Raw genomic sequence first — 20,610 nt, forward strand, 5'->3', positions numbered from 1 at the left:
AGTCCACGAGTTCCGCGGCGCACCCCATTCTGCTCTCTCTCACGATGTCTAATGGGTATAATGGCAGTAGGTGGCAACACAATGCGCGTAATATGAAAAAAACGACTGTTTCTGAGGCTGTCCGGATTCTTTTGATCACATAGTGTACATACATACGTATATTTTGATAATACACTCCTGGAAATGGAAAAAAGAACACATTGACACCGGTGTGTCAGACCCACCATACTTGCTCCGGACACTGCGAGAGGGCTGTACACGCAATGATCACACGCACGGCACAGCGGACACACCAGGAACCGCGGTGTTGGCCGTCGAATGGCGCTAGCTGCGCAGCATTTGTGCACCGCCGCCGTCAGTGTCAGCCAGTTTGCCGTGGCATACGGAGCTCCATCGCAGTCTTTAACACTGGTAGCATGCCGCGACAGCGTGGACGTGAACCGTATGTGCAGTTGACGGACTTTGAGCGAGGGCGTATAGTGGGCATGCGGGAGGCCGGGTGGACGTACCGCCGAATTGCTCAACACGTGGGGCGTGAGGTCTCCACAGTACATCGATGTTGTCGCCAGTGGTCGGCGGAAGGTGCACGTGCCCGTCGACCTGGGACCGGACCGCAGCGACGCACGGATGCACGCCAAGACCGTAGGATCCTACGCAGTGCCGTAGGGGACCGCACCGCCACTTCCCAGCAAATTAGGGACACTGTTGCTCCTGGGGTATCGGCGAGGACCATTCGCAACCGTCTCCATGAAGCTGGGCTACGGTCCCGCACACCGTTAGGCCGTCTTCCGCTCACGCCCCAACATCGTGCAGCCCGCCTCCAGTGGTGTCGCGACAGGCGTGAATGGAGGGACGAATGGAGACGTGTCGTCTTCAGCGATGAGAGTCGCTTCTGCCTTGGTGCCAATGATGGTCGTATGCGTGTTTGGCGCCGTGCAGGTGAGCGCCACAATCAGGACTGCATACGACCGAGGCACACAGGGCCAACACCCGGCATCATGGTGTGGGGAGCGATCTCCTACACTGGCCGTACACCACTGGTGATCGTCGAGGGGACACTGAATAGTGCACGGTACATCCAAACCGTCATCGAACCCATCGTTCTACCATTCCTAGACCGGCAAGGGAACTTGCTGTTCCAACAGGACAATGCACGTCCGCATGTATCCCGTGTCACCCAACGTGCTCTAGAAGGCATAAGTCAACTACCCTGGCCAGCAAGATCTCCGGATCTGTCCCCCATTGAGCATGTTTGGGACTGGATGAAGCGTCGTCTCACGCGGTCTGCACGTCCAGCACGAACGCTGGTCCAACTGAGGCGCCAGGTGGAAATGGCATGGCAAGCCGTTCCACAGGACTACATCCAGCATCTCTACGATCGTCTCCATGGGAGAATAGCAGCCTGCATTGCTGCGAAAGGTGGATATACACTGTACTAGTGCCGACATTGTGCATGCTCTGTTGCCTGTGTCTATGTGCCTGTGCTTCTGTCAGTGTGATCATGTGATGTATCTGACCCCAGGAATGTGTCAATAAAGTTTCCCCTTCCTGGGACAATGAATTCACGGTGTTCTTATTTCAATTTCCAGGAGTGTATTTTGCAGCGACTGTATTTATCTATTGGTATTGGGAGTTGCATTGCCCAATCAATTCGTGTAAGATTTTGACATTCATTTAACGTAATCGTAAAGAAATAATCTTTTTAAAAGATAGATACAAGTGGTACTCACCTTATAAATGTGAAGTTGCCAATGAAATGAACTTACGTGTATGCGAACTCGAAAGCTGCGACATCTATGTTGCGTCTGGAATCGAGTGTTAAACCTCATGTCACTGTTTCTCCAGAGAGCCCTCTGTTGGTGTTCGTGGTTGAACCATACATTTCGTTACCTGTACCAATTACTAAATCTAAAACCATACTTTGTTTGGACTGTGGGTTTGTGGGATGACGTAGCCGCAATAAGGCCAGTTGTACTACAATACTTGGATGACATTGGCACATTATTTTCCAGTTTATTTCATATAAAATTCACTAGCTTTAAAATCTACAAACTACAGTCATAGTTTCTTATCTATGAATCAGTGAAAAATTTTGCACAGATATTCCACTTCAACGAGACATTATATGTTGTTCTGATGTATCTTTAAAATTAAATATTCTTAGCAATGCAGTACGTTAGACAACATAGGAAGGGAAAAGGACTCCACATCTGCCTTCCAGGTTGTAACATCTTCTGTTCCCAAGTTATCTTCAAGGTGGAATGTCATAAATAAGGATAGTATTTGAGGGAGTACGGGTTTGTAAGGATTCACGTGAATCATAGGATAACATTAGGAATCTTCTGCAGACTTCATGAAATGTGTATCGATTTGGATTTCAGGTCGGCGTTCCCCTGCCCTAAGTAATAATCGCCGAATTGATCCTGTCCTATTTCAAGATGAAATTTTTACAATCCCTTCAGACGTCCTATTGTAGTTCCGTGTCGGTAAATATCGCACCAGAATATTCTGTCATGCATTTCTTTGCGAATTCCGTAGCCCTGATGTTCTGCTTTTCAGTCGAGATACTAACGAAAAACTGTACCATCGCTATACAGAGTGGAAAAGATTAGAGTACGCATTCGTTCCCAATTTGTACGCAAATGATCTCGTCTATTTACTGTAACATTCCCACTCAATGATTTCTTGAACATGCATTCAGATTTGATCTCTGGAAAGTAGAATCTTTTCGTTTAATAACTCTCCGATGTTGAAAAAGCGTATCGCTAGCATGAACGGAATATTTCGACAGGACACGATGCACTGACATTTCAGGAAATTGCAAAACGTGTCACGATTTGTTGCAGCGACAGTTTCGGTGCTGTGGCTGAGCTCGTTACCTGCTTGGACCTGTGAGAGTGTTATGGGAGAGAGGTTTCAAAGTTTCCTGGGAAATCTTGACTGTGCTTCGATTAAAGCAGCTCTGTGACTGACGTTTACCTGGGTGGAATAGTAGTGGTCAGCTGCCAGCCAGTCGTATCTATTTCTCTGGCGCCACATGCTCGCTGTAATGCTTGATGTCTACGGCAATTGAGCAAGCCCGCAAATCACTCTTTAATTCGTAGAATTTGGGAAATAATTTGTTGGTATCCTTCCAAATGATGTCAAAAAAAAAAGGTTCAAATGGCGCTGAGCACTATGCGACTTAACGTCTGAGGTCATCAGTCGCCTAGAACTTAGAACTAATTAAACCTAACTAATCTAAGGACATCACACAAACCCATGCCCGAGGCAGGATTCGAACCTGCGACCGTAACGGTCGCTCGGTTCCAGACTGTAGCGCCTACAACCGCACGGCCAAAATGATGTCAGCACCTCAGCTCGAAGACAAAGCTATCACTGGCTATCTGTGTTTACATCAGCAGCACACTTCGCTGTTCCGGTGTATGGATTCCTTGAAGAACAACTTCGAGGTGGCTTATTTAGCGTGGCCCAGCAACATCTCCAGCCATACGGAGGTGGCAACCACGAAGCTCAAACTTTACCAGACCACACATCTCATTATGGGGTATATGCGTGTCCCACGGGGCTCAATATCTGCGGAAGACTAATGAAAAATCACCCAAAACTGTCGAGGAATTCTTGCGAAGCATAACCCGTGAGATGCTCCATGAGGTTTTGAGAAGGACAGGGAGACGCCTAGATCTCTGTGTAATGCATGACAGGCCTATTGGATAGATAGTTATTATATGCAAGTACAATATACATTGTACTATTTTGATGTAGACGTATGGGGACTTCTCAGACGTACTGTTGGCAGATGCATTTACTACAGCTGCCGATCCAGCTGTCACCACCACTATTCCCATCTCCTCCTTAATCTGCAAGTCCACAGTTTTATTTCATCCTCATTGCTCACGCGAATATCGAATGCTAGAGCACATGGCGTTTATCGGCTTACCATCTGTCAGCCACAAACTTGATTTATTCCAGCTGTGCTGCGTAAGTCGGATGTGATATGGTGATCGACTCAAAGTAGCGGAAAGTCTGAAACCTGGAGCAGTGGCAGAGGTGGGTCCGGTCTAGGGATTGCTGGTATAGGGTGGGGGCGAATAAAGTGTTCCTTCCCGGTAACGGCCTGTCGGTATCGGACAAAGTACTCGGGCGCATTGGTGGCGGTTCGTAACTCTTGGTGCTGGGTGGACGGCAACTGCCAGACACTGTTCTCAAGTTGGTCCGTTGCAGCTTGAGGTCGAAGCTACGCACTACTATCCAGAAGTACACCGTCACCACTGCAACAGAAGACAACAGCGTCAGTAGCTCGAAAAAGCGCTCTGCTACCTGCGTCGCTCTGACTGTTAACTGTGTTACACAAAACAGCCTTTAATTTTGCCGTTTGTTTTATTAAGTAATACTGTGTCCAGACTGTCCAAATGGAACTGCGAAGCTGAGAAAAAATACCGTAACACTGCAGTGCGCATTCACACATTCTTGATAACACAGTGTAGAAGAAGTGGTACTGTCTCCCCATTCAGCTGTTGAGATGGGCACTGAGCAGAACAGCAAATGATGGTGGACATTGATCTGACATTTCAATTAACATTTAAATGGGCGTTACATGATTTTGAACAACTCAGCAGATGTGGATGCAGTCTCTCAAGCAGCAGTTAGGGTGGACAGTGATGTGTCACACTCACAAAGTAGTTTCAGTCATATCTTACTAATAGAAAACAAAGGGTGTCATTATATAATACTTCAGCAGTAGGCAATCAGACATCATCTGACTGGGAAGAAATTACATGTGGTGTTCCCCAAGGTTCCATACTAGGTCCACTGCTGTTTCTTGTGTATATTAATGACCTGTCATCTGTTACATTACTGATGCCAAGTTTGTCTTATTTGCAGATGATACAAACATTGCAATAAATAGTAAATCAAATATAAATTTTGAAAGGGCAGCTAATCAAAATTTTACTTACATTAATAAGTAGTTCATAGCCAATTCACTGTCATTAAATTTTGAATAGACCCACTATATGCAGTTCAGAACTTCCAAGAGATTTCCTCCTGGTGTGTGTAAAATATAGGAGAGGTTGAGAGTGTAAAATTCTTGGGATTGCAACTTGATAATAAATTCAATTGGGAGCAACATACTAACGAACTGCTAAAGCGCCTAAACAAGTCTGTGTTTGCAATGCGAATGATGTCAGACATAGGAGATATAAATATAAAAAAACTAGCATATTTTGCTTATTTTCACTCCATCATGTCATAAGGTATCATATTTTCAGGTAATTCCACAAACAGAGAAAAAACTTTAGAGTACAGAAGCGTATAATAAGAGTAATGAGTAGTGTAAATCCAAGAACATCATGTCGAAACCTATTCAAAGAACTGGGCATATTAACCACAGCTTCTCAGTATATTTATTCCTTAATGAAGGTGGTTGTAAATAATACATCTCTTTTTCCACCTAACTGCTTAGTACACAGCATCAATACTAGGAATAAGAACAATATACATAAAGATTTAAAATCACTTACTCTTGCCCAGAAAGGAGTCCAGTATTCAGCAACACATATTTTCATTAAGTTACCAGCAACTGTTAAGAGTTTAGTTTCAGACAAGGCACAATTTAAACATATTTTAAAAGAATTTTTGGTTGCCAACTCCTTCTATTCCATCAATGAGTTTCTCAACAAGTGCAGTAGACCATTTTAATGAAAATTTATTATACTTTAATTTTTGACAATACTTGGTTGTAACAGCCAAGTAACTACCTACTGTATGAATGATGGATGTATGGAAAGCAGATGTAAGTCTTAAGTCTGTAAATAGTGGAAGTTTATTTTTAAATCTTGTACATAATCTAACTGTTCTTCACTGAGATTCACTGGAATGAATAATTTACTTTAATTTTTGACAATACTTGGTTGTAATAGCCAAGAAACTAGAAAATTTCTGAATGATGTATTTAATGAAAGCAGATGTAAGTATTAAACCTGTAAATATTAGAAATCTAAATTTAATTCATGTGCATAATTTTAATGTTTATTGACTGAGGATCGTTAAAAGTAATGAAACTCAAGTTTTTATAATTACATTTTTGTAATGTGTTTATCTGACATGTTCCACACCCAGGAGGATTCCCTCTTTTATGGGTCTATGGAATGAATAATTAATCTAATCTAAGCACACAAAATAGCTAAAGCAGGCCTGGCTGCCCAGCCAACAGTTAGATGTACTCAGGTAATGACAATGCAACTGATGCCCCAGCCCGCAGTTGAGATGGACACGGAGGTACTCACAGTGACCAATCACACAGACTGAATAACGTGATTCAGCTGATCTGTGTGTGTGTCTCTGGAGCAGTTGAGATGAATGATGCAGTGCAATAGCCACTGAACTGATGTTACAGCTAGAAGTTGACATTGAGCCTGATGGGTCTTGTTCAGCGTCTTAACAATAAAGTTCAACAGGATTAAGTCTCCCAGGCAGCAGTTGTGATCCACTCCGATAGCTCTTGTTCCTGTAGTATGTACAGCTTCGATCTGGTGGCCCAACCACTGGTCGGCCACTGGAGGCTCATGATCACACAGACTGAATAACGTGATGCACTTGACCTCGAACCAGTGCTTCAGGCAGTAGGTGAGATTAACCCCTCAGAGTATTGTTTAGAGCTGCAAAGTATCAGTTATAGCCAGCATCTAAAAGACTTATCTTCCAACTTTTCGCACGCCTCAGGTGTCATTATGGAATTACACTCCCTTCATTGGACTTCTGTCTTTTGGTAGGGCTGCATGTTGGCAGTCTTACTCATTGGCCTTGGAACCTCCATAGGCTCTGAAAGAATTGTGGGCATGACTGCTCGTAATGATATATTTGCAGACTGTGTGTGGGTTGCGCATTGACCAGGACACTGCGAAGTGTTACTGGTATAACAAATTGAGTCGTATCGGAGATGCAGAAGTGGATCCCTTTCCTGATAATACGTTAGTGGTATAAGAAACTCAGACCTATTACAGATCTCTTACCTACGGCGATGATGGTTGAGCCCAAAAACATGAAGCCAGATAGGATGAAGCCAGCGGCGAAGTTGCCCACGAGCACAAACCAGAAGTAGACCAGGTAAGCTCCAGACACTACCGCGTGTCCGTGTGTCCAACACTGCACCAGCCCCGTCGGCGCTGCGTAAATACGAACGATGTATAGATATATGGTAAATATGGACATACAGTACAGACAGTTTAATTGGTACATACACTCCTGGAAATGGAAAAAAGAACACATTGACACCGGTGTGTCAGACCCACCATACTTCCTCTGGACACTGCGAGAGGGCTGTACAAGCAATGATCACACGCACGGCACAGCGGACACACCAGGAACCGCGGTGTTGGCCGTCGAATGGCGCTAGCTGCGCAGCATTTGTGCACCCCCGCCGTCAGTGTCAGCCAGTTTGCCGTGGTATACGGAGCTCCAGCGTGGACGTGAACCGTATGTGCAGTTGACGGACTTTGAGCGAGGGCGTATAGTGGACATGCGGGAGGCCGGGTGGACGTACCGCCAAATTGCTCAACACGTGTGGCGTGAGGTCTCCGCAGTACATCGATGTTGTCGCCAGTGGTCGGCGGAAGGTGCACGTGCCCGTCGACCTGGGACCGGACCGCAGCGACGCACGGATGCACGCCAAGACCGTAGGATCCTACGCAGTGCCGTAGGGGACCGCACCGCCACTTCCCAGCAAATTAGGGACACTGTTGCTCCTGGGGTATCGGCGAGGACCATTCGCAACCGTCACCATGAAGCTGGGCTACGGTCCCGCACACCGTTAGGCCGTCTTCCGCTCACGCCCCAACATCGTGCAGCCCGCCTCCAGTGGTGTCGCGACAGGCGTGAATGGAGGGACGAATGGAGACGTGTCGTCTTCAGCGATGAGAGTCGCTTCTGCCTTGGTGCCAATGATGGTCGTATGTGCGTTTGGCGCCGTGCAGGTGAGCGCCACAATCAGGACTGCATACGACCGAGGCACACAGGGCCAACACCCGGCATCATGGTGTGGGGAGCGATCTCCTACACTGGCCGTACACCACTGGTGATCGTCGAGGGGACACTGAATAGTGCACGGTACATCCAAACCGTCATCGAACCCATCGTTCTAGCATTCCTAGACCGGCAAGGGAACTTGCTGTTCCAACAGGACAATGCACGTCCGCATGTATCCCGTGCCACCCAACGTGCTCTAGAAGGCATAAGTCAACTACCCTGGCCAGCAAGATCTCCGGATCTGTCCCCCATTGAGCATGTTTGGGACTGGATGAAGCGTCGTCTCACGCGGTCTGCACGTCCAGCACGAACGCTGGTCCAACTGAGGCGCCAGGTGGAAATGGCATGGCAAGCCGTTCCACAGGACTACATCCAGCATCTCTACGATCGTCTCCATGGGAGAATAGCAGCCTGCATTGCTGCGAAAGGTGGATATACACTGTACTAGTGCCGACATTGTGCATGCTCTGTTGCCTGTGTCTATGTGCCTGTGGTTCTGTCAGTGTGATCATGTGATGTATCTGACCCCAAGAATGTGTCAATAAAGTTTCCCCTTCCTGGGACAATGAATTCACGGTGTTCTTACTTCAATTTCCAGGAGTGTACATTGTTATTACACTGCCAATATATATCGGAAATATCGACAAATTTCCGCTACATACTTCAATTTTCTAAGTAAACACATTTTCACACGTTCTTGATCCTACATCTACTACACTGAGATGAGAGAAGTCATGAGATAATGATACACACATATGTAGTTGGCGACAGCATATCGTACACAAGATATAAAGGGGTAGTGCGTTGGCGGAGCTTTCATTTGTCCTCAGGTGAGCCATGTGAAAAGGTATCCAACTGATTAAGGCCGCACGACGGGTATTAACAAACTCTGGACGCGGCATAGTCGTTGGAGCTATGCGTGGGACATTCCATTTCGGAAATCGTTATGGAATTCGATATTCCGACATCCACAGTGTCAATATTGTGCCTAGAATACCAGATTTCAGGCGTTGCTTATCACCACGGACACCGCCGCGGTCAACGGCCTTCACTTAACGACCGAGAGCAGTGGCACTTGCTTAAGAGTTGTCAGTGCTAACAGACAAGCAACACTGCATGAAATAACCGCAGAAGGCAATGTGTGATGAATCTTGAACTTCGTAAGTGGGCTTTCGTGGGATATTGAGGGATACCGTCTACCAATTCAGGTTTTTCAGCTAGTACCTGATGCTGTCCCATAACTTAGACAAGCGCGTGACCATTCGTGCTACCTTCTATGTATAAGTTCAGTGCCCCCTGTTTATCATATCCGATATGGGTCTCACACACACACAGTATTCTGCCGATTAACCGTAGTCTGATACATGCGTTAAATTAGAAGATGTGTGTGTGTGTGTGTGTGTGTGTGTGTGTGTGTGTGTGTGTGTGTGTTTGTGTTTGTGCATACAGGACTCGCTGTGAATAATTACGATGAATTGACAGAGAACGCTTCTAGGAAGTGACAAGTTGAGAATTGTTGCGTGTCCGGATGGACACTCACTACTAGTGAGTGATCTACCACCAGAAGGAGGTTCTTGCTCATTGGTCTGAAGATGACCACAGTTGTGGTCGAAACCGGTCACCTGAATAAATAATTTGTGATCAAGACTGTTTTTGATAGTAAATATTAGTAATAACACTGATCACTGGTTGCTCCCACAATGTATTCAAAAGTAATTGACTTTTACTTACTCTAAAAGCTCCAAAGAACAGCACGACGTCTAGGAGAATGGCAGCGATGGACAGCACCAAGATAACCGATATAATCGCCATACCGACTGCAACAACATAACATACTCTGAACCGACTGGGTCTGCCTTTAATAACAGCGTCTACAGTAGCAAATGCATTTACGAAATAAAGCGTACAGTTGTAGCTGATTGCCACCTTAACAACTAAAAGGGCAAAAAAAAAAAAACCCTTAAGACAAAAAAGAAATATGTCCGTGTACAGAAAAACAGTTGTTTACAATTTCAGAAAAATTGACTGATTTATTTAAGAGAAAGAACTTCACGAATTGAGCAAGGCAATAACGCGATGGTCCGCCTCTGGTCCTTATGGAAGCAGTTATTCGGCTTCGCACTGATTGATAGTGTTGTTGGATATCTTCCTGAAGGATATCGTTCCAGATTCTGTACAATTGGCGCCGCCTCAGATCGTCAGAATCCTGAGCTACACTCCTGGAAATGGAAAAAAGAACACATTGACACCGGTGTGTCAGACCCACCATACTTGCTCCGGACACTGCGAGAGGGCTGAACAAGCAATGATCACACGCACGGCACAGCGGACACACCAGGAACCGCGGTGTTGGCCGTCGAATGGCGCTAGCTGCGCAGCATTTGTGCACCCCCGCCGTCAGTGTCAGCCAGTTTGCCGTGGCATACGGAGCTCCATCGCAGTCTTTAACACTGGTAGCATGCCGCGACAGCGTGGACGTGAACCGTATGTGCAGTTGACGGACTTTGAGCGAGGGCGTATAGTGGGCATGCGGGAGGCCGGGTGGACGTACCGCCGAATTGCTCAACACGTGGGGCGTGAGGTCTCCACAGTACATCGATGTTGTCGCCAGTGGTCGGCGGAAGGTGCACGTGCCCGTCGACCTGGGACCGGACCGCAGCGACGCACGGATGCACGCCAAGACCGTAGGATCCTACGCAGTGCCGTAGGGGACCGCACCGCCACTTCCCAGCAAATTAGGGACACTGTTGCTCCTGGGGTATCGGCGAGGACCATTCGCAACCGTCTCCATGAAGCTGGGCTACGGTCCCGCACACCGTTAGGCCGTCTTCCACTCACGCCCCAACATCGTGCAGCCCGCCTCCAGTGGTGTCGCGACAGGCGTGAATGGAGGGACGAATGGAGACGTGTCGTCTTCAGCGATGAGAGTCGCTTCTGCCTTGGTGCCAATGATGGTCGTATGCGTGTTTGGCGCCGTGCAGGTGAGCGCCACAATCAGGACTGCATACGACCGAGGCACACAGGGCCAACACCCGGCATCATGGTGTGGGGAGCGATCTCCTACACTGGCCGTACACCACTGGTGATCGTCGAGGGGACACTGAATAGTGCACGGTACATCCAAACCGTCATCGAACCCATCGTTCTACCATTCCTAGACCGGCAAGGCGACTTGCTGTTCCAACAGGACAATGCACGTCCGCATGTATCCCGTGCCACCCAACGTGCTCTAGAAGGTGTACGTCAACTACCCTGGCCAGCAAGATCTCCGGATCTGTCCCCCATTGAGCATGTTTGGGACTGGATGAAGCGTCGGTCTGCACGTCCAGCACGAACGCTGGTCCAACTGAGGCGCCAGGTGGAAATGGCATGGCAAGCCGTTCCACAGGACTACATCCAGCATCTCTACGATCGTCTCCATGGGAGAATAGCAGCCTGCATTGCTACGAAAGGTGGATATACACTGTACTAGTGCCGACATTGTGCATGCTCTGTTGCCTGTGTCTATGTGCCTGTGGTTCTGTCAGTGTGATCATGTGATGTATCTGACCCCAGGAATGTGTCAATAAAGTTTCCCCTTCCTGGGACAATGAATTCACGGTGTTCTTATTTCAGTTTCCAGGAGTGTAGTTGGAGGGTGCTGCCCACAATGCTCCAAACGTTGTCAACTGGGATGAGCTCCAGAAACTCTGTTGGCCACTGCATGATTTGGCAAGCACAACGACCTGCAGTAGAAACTCCTGCTGCTTGCGGGCGGTCATTATCTTGCTGAAAAATAAGCCCAGGGGTAGCTTACCACGAATGGCAACAAAACGGACCGCTCTGCTGTAAGAGATGCCACAGTTGACAATGGGAGGGATCCTGCTGTGAAAAGAAGTGGAACACCAGAGGTTGAGTGTGACCAGTCGCGGAAGCCGACGGGTAGCTCAGAATATCGTGCACGTTGTTGAAGACTGATCCGTGACTCATTTTCACTCATTCCACTGTCGCCTCGATTGTGATGCGCGGGCCTTCGAGCGATTCGCGGTTCTTCACAAAGAGCTGGCCTTCCACTTCGTTCGTCGTAGTTCAAACTTTTTTGACGACACTGGATGATTGTGACCAGATGGAACTACTTACATCCGGTCAAAAGTGTGGCTGCTTTGATTGCTCGGCGAGGTGGCACATAGGAACTGTAACTCATTAAATATTAGTTCACTTTATTACATTAATGAATGGAAATGAAAATGAAGTCCCATGCTTCTTGACAGAGTGTAGGGTGTAACGTCCCCTTAGAACAATTGTACATGACTGTGCTTAAACTGACACACAATATTTTTAGCGCAACGCAATCTGACTATCAAAGATCCCTGCAAGAGAATGGCCCTGAGTAACATTAAACTATACCTTTCAAAAATCACTTACCTCACAAAAATCTTCATTACTCGAACTACTGCAATACAGCGAGCGCCACTACTGCCAGCTAAATAAAAGATTCAAACTACGGAAGGCACTAACTACTGATAGGGATAGTTAGCAAATGAAAGATTTTAATAGAGAACAAACAATGTATTTACCTTAATATCATCACAAGTCATAATATATGTAATTTCAAAACTCCGCCATCTCTCTCCCCACATCCACCACTGCTGGCGGCTCACCTCCAACTGCCCAACGCTATGCGCTGTTAACATCCAGCTGCCCAACAATACAATGGCAGACAACAATGCAAACTAGCCACAGACTGCACACAGCACAGCCAGTGATTTTCATACAGAGCGCTACGTGGCGTTACCAATAAGAAAACCTAAACAGCCTACTTACAAGGGGAACGATGCGGGAGACCCGCACCACCATACTAGGTAATTCTTATGGAGGTGGTTTGCCGTTGCCTTCCTCCATTCGTAATGGGGATGAATGATGACACAACAGAACCCAGTCATCTCGGGGCAGGTGAAAATCCTTGAGCCCACAGGGAATCGAACCTGGAACCCCGTGCTCGGGAAATGAGAATGCTACTGCGAGACCACAAGCTGTGTACAACATTAATGAATAAAACGTTTATTTAACTTTGAGTACTTCTTTGCCACAGGAGTACTGCACAATTTACCACAATTTAACAAAGCATCACTTGATGCAGGAATTAACAATTTGCTTGCGGTACAATATTCGACATTTACTGCAGTACATCAGGAACTTTGACAACTCGCTGGTCCTGCACTGTGATGCTCACACCTCCAGATGAGGTCACAAACTGGGCGGAGTGATTCCGTGCTGAGCTCTATATTGACCTCCGTTGTGAGGGCGCTGCTGTGCTGAGATGGGTGATGTGGTCTTCAGGGGTGCCTCCAACACGCCAGTGCGACAGGCAGCGGGACCTTGCTAACGTCTCATCATCATCATCATCATCATCATCATCATCATTTAAGACTGATTATGCCTCTCAGCGTTCAGTCTGGAGCATAGCCCCCCTTATACAGTTCCTCCATGATCCCCTATTCAGTGCTAACTTTGGCGCCTCTTCTGGTGTTAAACCTATTACTTCAAAATCATTCTTAACCGAATCCAGGTACCTTCTCCTCGGTCTGCCCCGACTCCTCCTACCCTCTACTGCTGAATCCATGAGTCTCTTGGGTAACCTTGCTTCTCCCATGCGTGTAACATGACCCCACCATCTAAGCCTGTTCGCCCTGACTGCTACATCTATAGAGTTCATTCCCAGTTTTTCCTTGATTTCCTCATTGTGGACACCCTCCTGCCATTATTCCCATCTACTAGTACCTGCAATCATCCTAGCTACTTTCATATCCGTAACCTCAACCTTGTTGACAAGGTAACCTGAATCCACCCAGCTTTCGCTCCCATACAACAAAGTTGGTCGAAAGATTGAACGGTGCACAGATAACTTAATCTTGGTACTGACTTCCTTCTTGCAGAAGAGAGTAGATCGTAGCTGAGCGTCTGTGTTACCAAAATTGGTGTGGCACCGTAGTCTCTCGATGATATCAAAGTGCAAGTATCTGTGCAACCTAACCGTTTTGCTATACACTGAAGCACCAGAGAAACTGGTATAGGCATGCGTATTCAAATACACAAATATGTAAACAGGCAGCTGCGGTCAGCAACGAGTGTATAAAACAACAAGTGTCTCGCACAGTTGTTAGATCAGTTACTGCTGCTACAATGGCAAGTTATCAAGATCTGAGTGAGTTAGAACGTGCTGCTATAGTCGGCGCACGAGCGATGGGACACAGAAATTCCGAGGTAGCCATGAAGTGGGGATTTTCCCGTATGACAATTTCACGAGTGTACCGAGAATATCAGGCATCCGGTAAAACATCGAATCGCCGACATCGCTGCGCCCGGAAGAAGATATTGCAAAAAAATGGTTCAAATGGTTCTGAGCACTATGGGACTTAACTGCTGTGGTCATCAGTCCCCTAGAACTTAGAACTACTTAAACCTAACCAACCTAAAGACATCACACACATCCATACCCGGGGCAGGATTCGAACCTGCGACCGAAGCGGTCACGCGGTTCCAGACTGTAGCGCCTAGAACCGCACGGCCACTCCGGCCGGCAAGATATTGCAAGAACCGGACCAACGACGGCTGAAGAGAATCGTTCAGTGTGTCAGAAATTCAACGCTTCCGCAAACTGCTGCAGATTTCAATGCTGGGCCATCAACAAGAGTCAACTGTGCGAACCATTCAACGAAAAATCATCTATATGGGCTTTCGGGAGACGAAGACCCGCTCGTGTACGCTTTATGACTGCACGACTCAGAGCTTTACGGCTCACCTGGGACCGTCAGCACCAACATTGGGCTATTGATGACTGGAAACGTGTTTCCTGGTCTTATGAGCCTCGTTTCAAATTGGACCGAGTGGATGGATGTGTAGGGTTACGGAGAAAACCTCATGAATCCATGGACCCTGCATGTCAGCAGGAGACTATTCAAGTTGGTGGAGGCTCTGTAATGGTGTGCGGCGTGTGCAGTTGAAGTGATGTGCGACCCCTGATAAGTCTGTAAACGAATCTGACAGTTGACAGGCACGTAAGCATCCTATCTGATCACCTGCATCCATTCACGTCCAGTGTGCATTCTGACGGACTTGGGCAATTCCAGCAGGACAATGTTACGCCCGACACGCCCAGAATTGCTACAGAATGGCTCCAGAAACACTCTTCTGAGTTTAAACACATCCACTGGCCATCAATCTCCCAGACATTAACATTATTGAGCATTTCTGGGATGTCTTGCAAGACGTTGTTCGGAAGAGATCTGCACCCCCTCTTACTTTACAGAGTTATGGACAGCCCTTCAGGATTCACGGTGTCAGTTCCCTCCAGCACTACTTCAGACATTAGTCGAGTCCATGCCACGCCGTGTTGCGGCGCTTCTGCGTGCTCGCGGGGGCCCTGCACTATGTTAGGCAAGTGTACCAGTTTCTTTGGCCTTTCTCAGTATGATGGTGTATTTTTTTGTACAGAATTGAATAGATCGTGTTCTTCTAAAATTTATGAAGAGAAGATTATGAGGGAACGACTTAATAATTGTTTAAAAACATTACTAACCACATCCTCTGTTCCTTTCTTTCTGATGGGATTTATTACAACAATAGTATCGTCTGCAAAAAGCAAAGTAACAATCATGTTCGTACCTCTGTAGCTGCTCACTAGCTCCAAGTCCTTTTCCGTCGAACCGCCTTCTTTGAGCAGCTGCTGCAAGGCCGGCCCGCTCATATTGATGCTCCACGACGTGTAGGCAAGTACCCCAACGTTGCCCATCTGAAACATAAGACTGCAACTCAGCTGATGTTTCTTGTCAGCATTTACGTCATGTGCATACTCCACATACAGTGTGGAGCAACGACACGTAGTGTCATAACATTTTCCAGGAACAAGTTCTGCATTCACCATACAGCGTGGCCAGAAAGTCGCTTTACACCTGATCTAAATGCATGCAACATTATGAGGTTGTAGGATATGAGCCTCGCATCCTGGTCGCCGAAACGGTGAGTTACAACGTGATCACCACGTCGCTATCACATGAGCTTGAAAAGCAGCAAACACTCGGCTCATCTCTCTTCATTTATTTGTGATTAGTAATGTAACTGTATGGGTGTTGAGTAAACCAGGCACTAACATTATAAAGTTCACACGAACTAATGGGATTTCATTCACCGTATGTGTTGATTTCGTTTCCTCCTTTTATCATTCTATAGTCTGATATTACCGAACTATCAGTTTAATAAGTCACGGCTGCAAAATACTAACGCGAATTCTATACAGACGGATGGAAAAACTAGTAGAAGCCGACCTCGGGGAAGATCAGTTTGGATTCTGTAGAAATATCGCAACACGTGAGGCAATACTGACCCTACGACTTATCTTAGGAGCTAGATTAAGGAAAGGCAAACCTACGTTTGTAGCATTTGTAGACTTAGAGAAAGCTTTTGACAATGTTGACTGGAATACTCTCGTCAAAATTCTGAAGGTGGGGGTAAAATGCAGGAAGCGAAAAGCTATTTACAATTTGTACAGAAACCAGATGGCAGTTATCAGAGTCGAGGGGCATGAAAGGGAAGCAGTGGTTGGGAAGGGAGTGAGACAGGGTTGTAGCCTCTCCCCGATGTTATTCAATCTGTATACTGAGCAAGCAGTAAAGGAAACAAAAGAAAAATTCTGAGTAGGTATTAAAATCCATGGAGAAGAAATAAAAATTTTGAGGTTTACCGATGACATTGTAATTCTGTCAGAGACAGCAAAGGACCTGGAAGAGCAGCTGAACGGAATGGACCGTGTCTTGAAAGGAGGGTATAAGATGACATCAACAAAAGCAAAACGAGGATAATGGAATGTAGTCCAATTAAGTCGGGTGATGTTGAGGGTATTAGATTAGGAAATGAGACACTTAAAGTAGTAAAGGAGTTTTGCTATTTGGGGAGCAAAATAACTGATGATGGTCGAAGTAGAGAGGATATAAAATGTAGACTGGCAATGGCAGGGAAAGCGTTTCTGAAGAAGAGAAATTTGTTAACATCGGGTATAGATTTAAGTGTCAGGAAGTCCTTTCTGAAAGTATTTGTATGGAGTGTAGCCATGTATGGAAGTGAAACATGGACGATAACTAGTTTGGACAAGAAGAGAATAGAAGCTTTCGAAATGTGGTGCTACAGAAGAATGCTGAAAATTAGATGGGTAGATCACATAACTAATGAGGATATATTGAATAGAATTGGGGAGAAGAGGAGTTTGTGGCACAACTTGACTAGAAGAAGGGATCGGTTGGTAGGACATGTTGTGAGGCATCAATGATCACCAATTTAGTACTGGAGGGCAGCGTGGAGGGTAAAAATCGTAGAGGGAGTCCAAGAGATGAATACACTAAGCAGATTCAGAAGGATGTAGGCTGCAGTAAATACTGGGATATGAAGAAGCTTGCACAGGATAGAGTAGCATGGAGATTGCATCAAACCAGTCTCAGGACTGAAGACCACAACAACAAAAGTCTAATATCGTGCTGGCTATACTAATTGCTTTTCTGGGTGAGCTTCAAGGGCCCCATAGCGTGGGCGACCGATCGGTTCGTAGACGGCACGTGTGTGGGAAAATTGCAGCGATCGGTCGCTAATCGCTGGTCGCATGAGAATCCCGTGTAGTCTGGTGGATCACATGCCGTTCGTGCACGCAATATGGCTCCCTGGCTTGTGAGCAGCGGTATGTGGCAATATGACAGTGACTCATCTCTCTGTTTATTAAACATGTGTGTGCGGTTTTGTTTCGTTCCGCTTGCCCGTGTTGACTAAGAAATTTATGTTCGAATTTATGGTTATCCAGGGACCACGAACTACTCTGAGGAGTTCAGTTCTAGCCAGTGTTATTATTTACACCGAGGTGACGAAGAAACTGTGATCACTTATGTGTAACACACACGAGTACTTTTTGAGCGGTGTGCTACTCAGTAAGCAACAAAAGCGACAATGGGAGAAGTAAACGGAATACGAAACGCAGGCCGGCAATAAGGAGAAAAATTTTTCTGAAAAAGAGATGTAGACGTCTGATGTAAGGCTAAGTGCTGAAAAGTACTTTATGAAAGTATCTGTCCGGAGTGAAACATGTACAACAGAAAATCGTTAGAGATCAGATAGATAATTCAGGTGACTAACGGAAAGAGAGAAAAAATGCAAATTTTTTTTTAGAACTGCGCGTTAGTCCCAAGGAGCGATAGCAAAATTATTCGGTGTGTTAGATTATCTCTGTCTCATTGTATGTAACGAGCAGAATTTCTTGTGATTTTGCTTTTCTTCTGGACTAGGCTACGGCTTTCTGGAGTGTTCAGTTGCATAGTGTTCATTTAACTAGCAAGCGGATTTCTGTAAATGCCAGGTGCAGAAGTATGAAATTGGAATTTCCGTATAGATAGTGCTAGCGGTCGGGGTAGGGCCCTTGAGACCGTATCTGCATCGCCATCTGCTTGCTGTAACGGCTGACGAATGTCAACAAGCAGCAAGCCAAGTACTATATATCGGTACCTGTTTCAAACCCGTAAATATGTCCAGTTTTCTGCCAACGAACTACGATTTGCGGACAGCATTGGTTTTCTGTTATCATTTCACGAAAACTGCTGCAGAATGGCATCGAATGGTTGTCTAGGCGTTCGGCTAACATGCTCTTGGGGAAACACAGTGTTTCGACTGGTTAAAAAAAATTCGAAAGTGGTGCTTTTGACGTGAGAAACGACGAGATTGGGAGACCACCGAAAATGTTAAGGAATTGCAGGCCTTATTGGATGAAGATTATACTCAAACTCAACAGGAAATCGCGTAACAATTGAATGCGACGCAGAAAGCCGTTTCTCTTCGGTTGAAAGCTATGGGAAAGGTGCAGAAAGTGGGAAAATGGGTTCCGCATGAACTGAAGGAAAGACAGTAAGCAAATGGAAAGATCACTTGTGAAATGCTGCTCGCCAGATACAAAAGAAAATCGTTTCTTCATCGAACAGTGACAGGTGATGAAAAATGGATATACACTCCTGGAAATTGAAATAAGAACACCGTGAATTCATTGTCCCAGGAAGGGGAAACTTTATTGACACATTCCTGGGGTCAGATACATCACATGATCACACTGACAGAACCACAGGCACATAGACACAGGCAACAGAGCATGCACAATGTCGGCACTAGTACAGTGTATATCCACCTTTCGCAGAAATGCAGGCTGCTATTCTCCCATGGAGACGATCGTAGAGATGCTAGATGTAGTCCTGTGGAACGGCTTGCCATGCCATTTCCACCTGGCGCCTCAGTTGGACCAGCGTTCGTGCTGGACGTGCAGACCGCGTGAGACGACGCTTCATCCAGTCCCAAACATGCTCAATGGGGGACAGATCCGGAGATCTTGCTGGCCAGGGTAGTTGACTTACACCTTGTAGAGCACGTTGGGTGGCACGGGATACATGCGGACGTGCATTGTCCTGTTGGAACAGCAAGTTCCCTTGCCGGTCTAGGAATGGTAGAACGATGGGTTCGATGACGGTTTGGATGTACCGTGTACTATTCAGTGTCCCCTCGACGATCACCAGTGGTGTACGGCCAGTGTAGGAGATCGCTCCCCACACCATGATGCCGGGTGTTGGCCCTGTGTGCCTCGGTCGTATGCAGTCCTGATTGTGGCGCTCACCTGCACGGCGCCAAACACGCATACGACCATCATTGGCACCAAGGCAGAAGCGACTCTCATCGCTGAAGACGACACGTCTCCATTCGTCCCTCCATTCACGCCTGTCGCGACACCACTGGAGGCGGGCTGCACGATGTTGGGGCGTGAGCGGAAGACGGCCTAACGGTGTGCGGGACCGTAGCCCAGCTTCATGCAGACGGTTGCGAATGGTCCTCGCCGATACCCCAGGAGCAACAGTGTCCCTAATTTGCTGGGAAGTGGCGGTGCGGTCCCCTACGGCACTGCGTAGGATCCTACGGTCTTGGCGTGCATCCGTGCGTCGCTGCGGTCCGGTCCCAGGTCGACGGGCACGTGCACCTTCCGCCGACCACTGGCGACAACATCGATGTACTGTGGAGACCTCACGCCCCACGTGTTGAGCAATTCGGCGGTACGTCCACCCGGCCTCCCGCATGCCCACTATACGCCCTCGCTCAAAGTCCGTCAACTGCACATACGGTACACGTCCACGCTGTCGCGGCATGCTACCAGTGTTAAAGACTGCGATGGAGCTCCGTATGCCACGGCAAACTGGCTGACACTGACGGCGGCGGTGCACAAATGCTGCGCAGCTAGCGCCATTCGACGGCCAACACCGCGGTTCCTGGTGTGTCCGCTGTGCCGTGCGTGTGATCATTGCTTGTACAGCCCTCTTGCAGTGTCCGGAGCAAGTATGGTGGGTCTGACACACTGGTGTCAATGTGTTCTTTTTTCCATTTCCAGGAGTGTATTAATAGTATTAATAGTAAGATTGTATTAAAAACTTTCAGTGTTCGGTTCCACAAATTTAAATTATATGTAAAGTTTCACTCCAGTGCGTGGGAAATAAACATCCCAGGTTGGGATGCATAAACTACAGCCAGAAGAGGGGATGGTCT

General features: G+C 46.9%; 1 protein-coding gene and 1 long non-coding RNA gene across 2 annotated transcripts in view; both read right to left on the reverse strand.

Moving 5' to 3' along the window:
• Window positions 1–1,988: 1,988 nt before the first annotated feature.
• On the reverse strand, window positions 1,989–7,160 carry LOC126106663 (uncharacterized). Its single transcript, XR_007523382.1, has 2 exons — window positions 7,014–7,160; window positions 1,989–4,271 (listed from the first exon to the last, which is right to left on the reverse strand). It is a non-coding gene; the product is annotated as an uncharacterized LOC126106663 (long non-coding RNA).
• Window positions 7,161–8,712: 1,552 nt separating this feature from the next.
• The window catches only part of LOC126106739 (uncharacterized), a 30,481-nt gene continuing 18,583 nt past the window's right edge, over window positions 8,713–20,610 (reverse strand). The window contains exons 3-5 of the mRNA XM_049913114.1: window positions 15,670–15,796; window positions 9,757–9,842; window positions 8,713–8,742 (exon numbers count right to left, since the gene is read on the reverse strand). Coding sequence (XP_049769071.1) covers window positions 8,713–8,742; window positions 9,757–9,842; window positions 15,670–15,796 — 243 coding nt within the window. The remainder of the gene's footprint in view (window positions 8,743–9,756; window positions 9,843–15,669; window positions 15,797–20,610) is intronic.

The sequence above is a fragment of the Schistocerca cancellata genome, chromosome 10, assembly GCF_023864275.1.
Source record: "Schistocerca cancellata isolate TAMUIC-IGC-003103 chromosome 10, iqSchCanc2.1, whole genome shotgun sequence".
NCBI lineage: Eukaryota > Metazoa > Arthropoda > Insecta > Orthoptera > Acrididae > Schistocerca > Schistocerca cancellata.